The following is a 1,447-nucleotide window of genomic DNA, read 5'->3' as shown; positions in this document are numbered from 1 at the left end:
AAGGACAAGAGCACCAAAATCATGGTTTTCGAAGAGAAGATGATCATGAACGGAGAACCCGAGGATGTAAGTAGCTTTTACATATTTAAGCCAGTTCTGCGATGCCAGTAACTTTTGGTTTTTTCAGCTAGCAAGCTAACACAACACGGCTAACGGAGCTACATCATTACCTAGCTTATGTTAGCATTAGCCGACGTAAACGTTCCCATCGTCATTGAGAAATATGATGTGTTAATGCATGCAACTCGATTAAAACGCAACCCTCATTCATAGTCTGTAATGTTGGTTTGCCAGCTGTTGGTGTATTTTTGACGAAAAAGATAGCTAACAACTGTGTAATGGCCGTAGTGAATGATGTAACTGAATTGGTCGTGTCTGTCTGTTCCAGGAGGAAGAAGAGGAGGAGGAGGAGGAAGACATGGTGGTATGTTCATCAAAATATGTTAACTGTTTCTCTCTGTCGCACTTCTTACTGAACATATCTAATTGTCAGTTGAGAAAACGGGAATTTAATTTGAAAATGCTTGACAAAAAGACACTCCTCTACATGACTGGTCAACCAGAGGTGGGGTCATTAAAGGTTTTCTTCATTGCCAGGCCTTCCTCTAGGGTCATCTATAAATACATGAGGTATTTTCTCCCTCTTCATTTAAAAGAAACCTCAAAACTGCTTGTCTCCAAACACAGTTCTTATACATAATATGTTAGAGGTGTCTGTAGGTGTGTGTGTGTGTGTGTGTCTTTGTGGATAAAGGGAATTAACCCCTCAGAATTCACCTGCACACTCCTACTCCCAGTTGCCAGTTTATTGTATAGAACTTCTATGGTCACTTTGGTTGTTTAGGTTGAGATGTTTTCAATATTAAGATTACCCTGGTTGATACTCATTGGGCAACTGATTGTAGTTCCAGTTATCTACTGAATGTGTGTCTCCTATTGAAGGACACAGTATAACGTACATATAATGAATGCTGCGTATTCTGTTCCAGGATCCTCTTGAAGCGGTGCGACAGAAGTGTGCAGAGACAGAGCACTGCGTCCACACTCAGGCACGCCTGGAGCAGTGTGAGACCAGAGTTGGGTCTCGGTCTGCGACGGAAGAGGATTGCACCGAGGAGTTGTTTGACTTCCTGCATGCTCGGGACCACTGTGTAAGTGTGAATGCAATAAGTAAGCAAATTCACCCCAAAGCAGCCAAGATTTGTGAGTACTTATTTAGCTAGTCATGTAACAGCTTGGCTAGCACTAGTTTTGTCAAAATTAATACTTTAATGTGTTACTTTCAAATAGCATATGATTCATGTTCTTTTGGCAAACTGAAATGAACTGGTAGATAGTGCCAATTAATTATAAACAGCTGACTCGAAATACAAAGTTGAATTTATACAAGTAAATCTCCTTTACAACAGGTGGGGTTATTTCATAGTCATTACAGAATTTTCCACAG

General features: G+C 40.6%; 1 protein-coding gene across 1 annotated transcript; it reads left to right on the top strand.

Moving 5' to 3' along the window:
• Positions 1 to 6: 6 nt before the first annotated feature.
• LOC111657629 (cytochrome b-c1 complex subunit 6, mitochondrial-like) lies at positions 7 to 1,238 on the top strand. The gene is made up of 3 exons (XM_023409887.1): positions 7 to 66; positions 389 to 424; positions 990 to 1,238. Exons 1-3 carry the CDS (start codon positions 22 to 24, stop codon positions 1,221 to 1,223), a joined length of 315 nt encoding a protein of 104 aa, XP_023265655.1. The 5' UTR covers positions 7 to 21; the 3' UTR covers positions 1,224 to 1,238.
• The last annotated feature ends 209 nt before the right edge of the window (positions 1,239 to 1,447 follow it).

Source organism: Seriola lalandi, unplaced genomic scaffold, assembly GCF_002814215.2.
Source record: "Seriola lalandi dorsalis isolate HSWRI2012SDOR001 ecotype SW California unplaced genomic scaffold, Sedor1 jcf7180001977916, whole genome shotgun sequence".
Taxonomy (NCBI): Eukaryota; Metazoa; Chordata; class Actinopteri; order Carangiformes; family Carangidae; genus Seriola; species Seriola lalandi.
The sequence above is the reverse complement of the archived record's forward strand: the minus strand, read 5'-3'. Positions and strand labels throughout refer to the sequence as shown.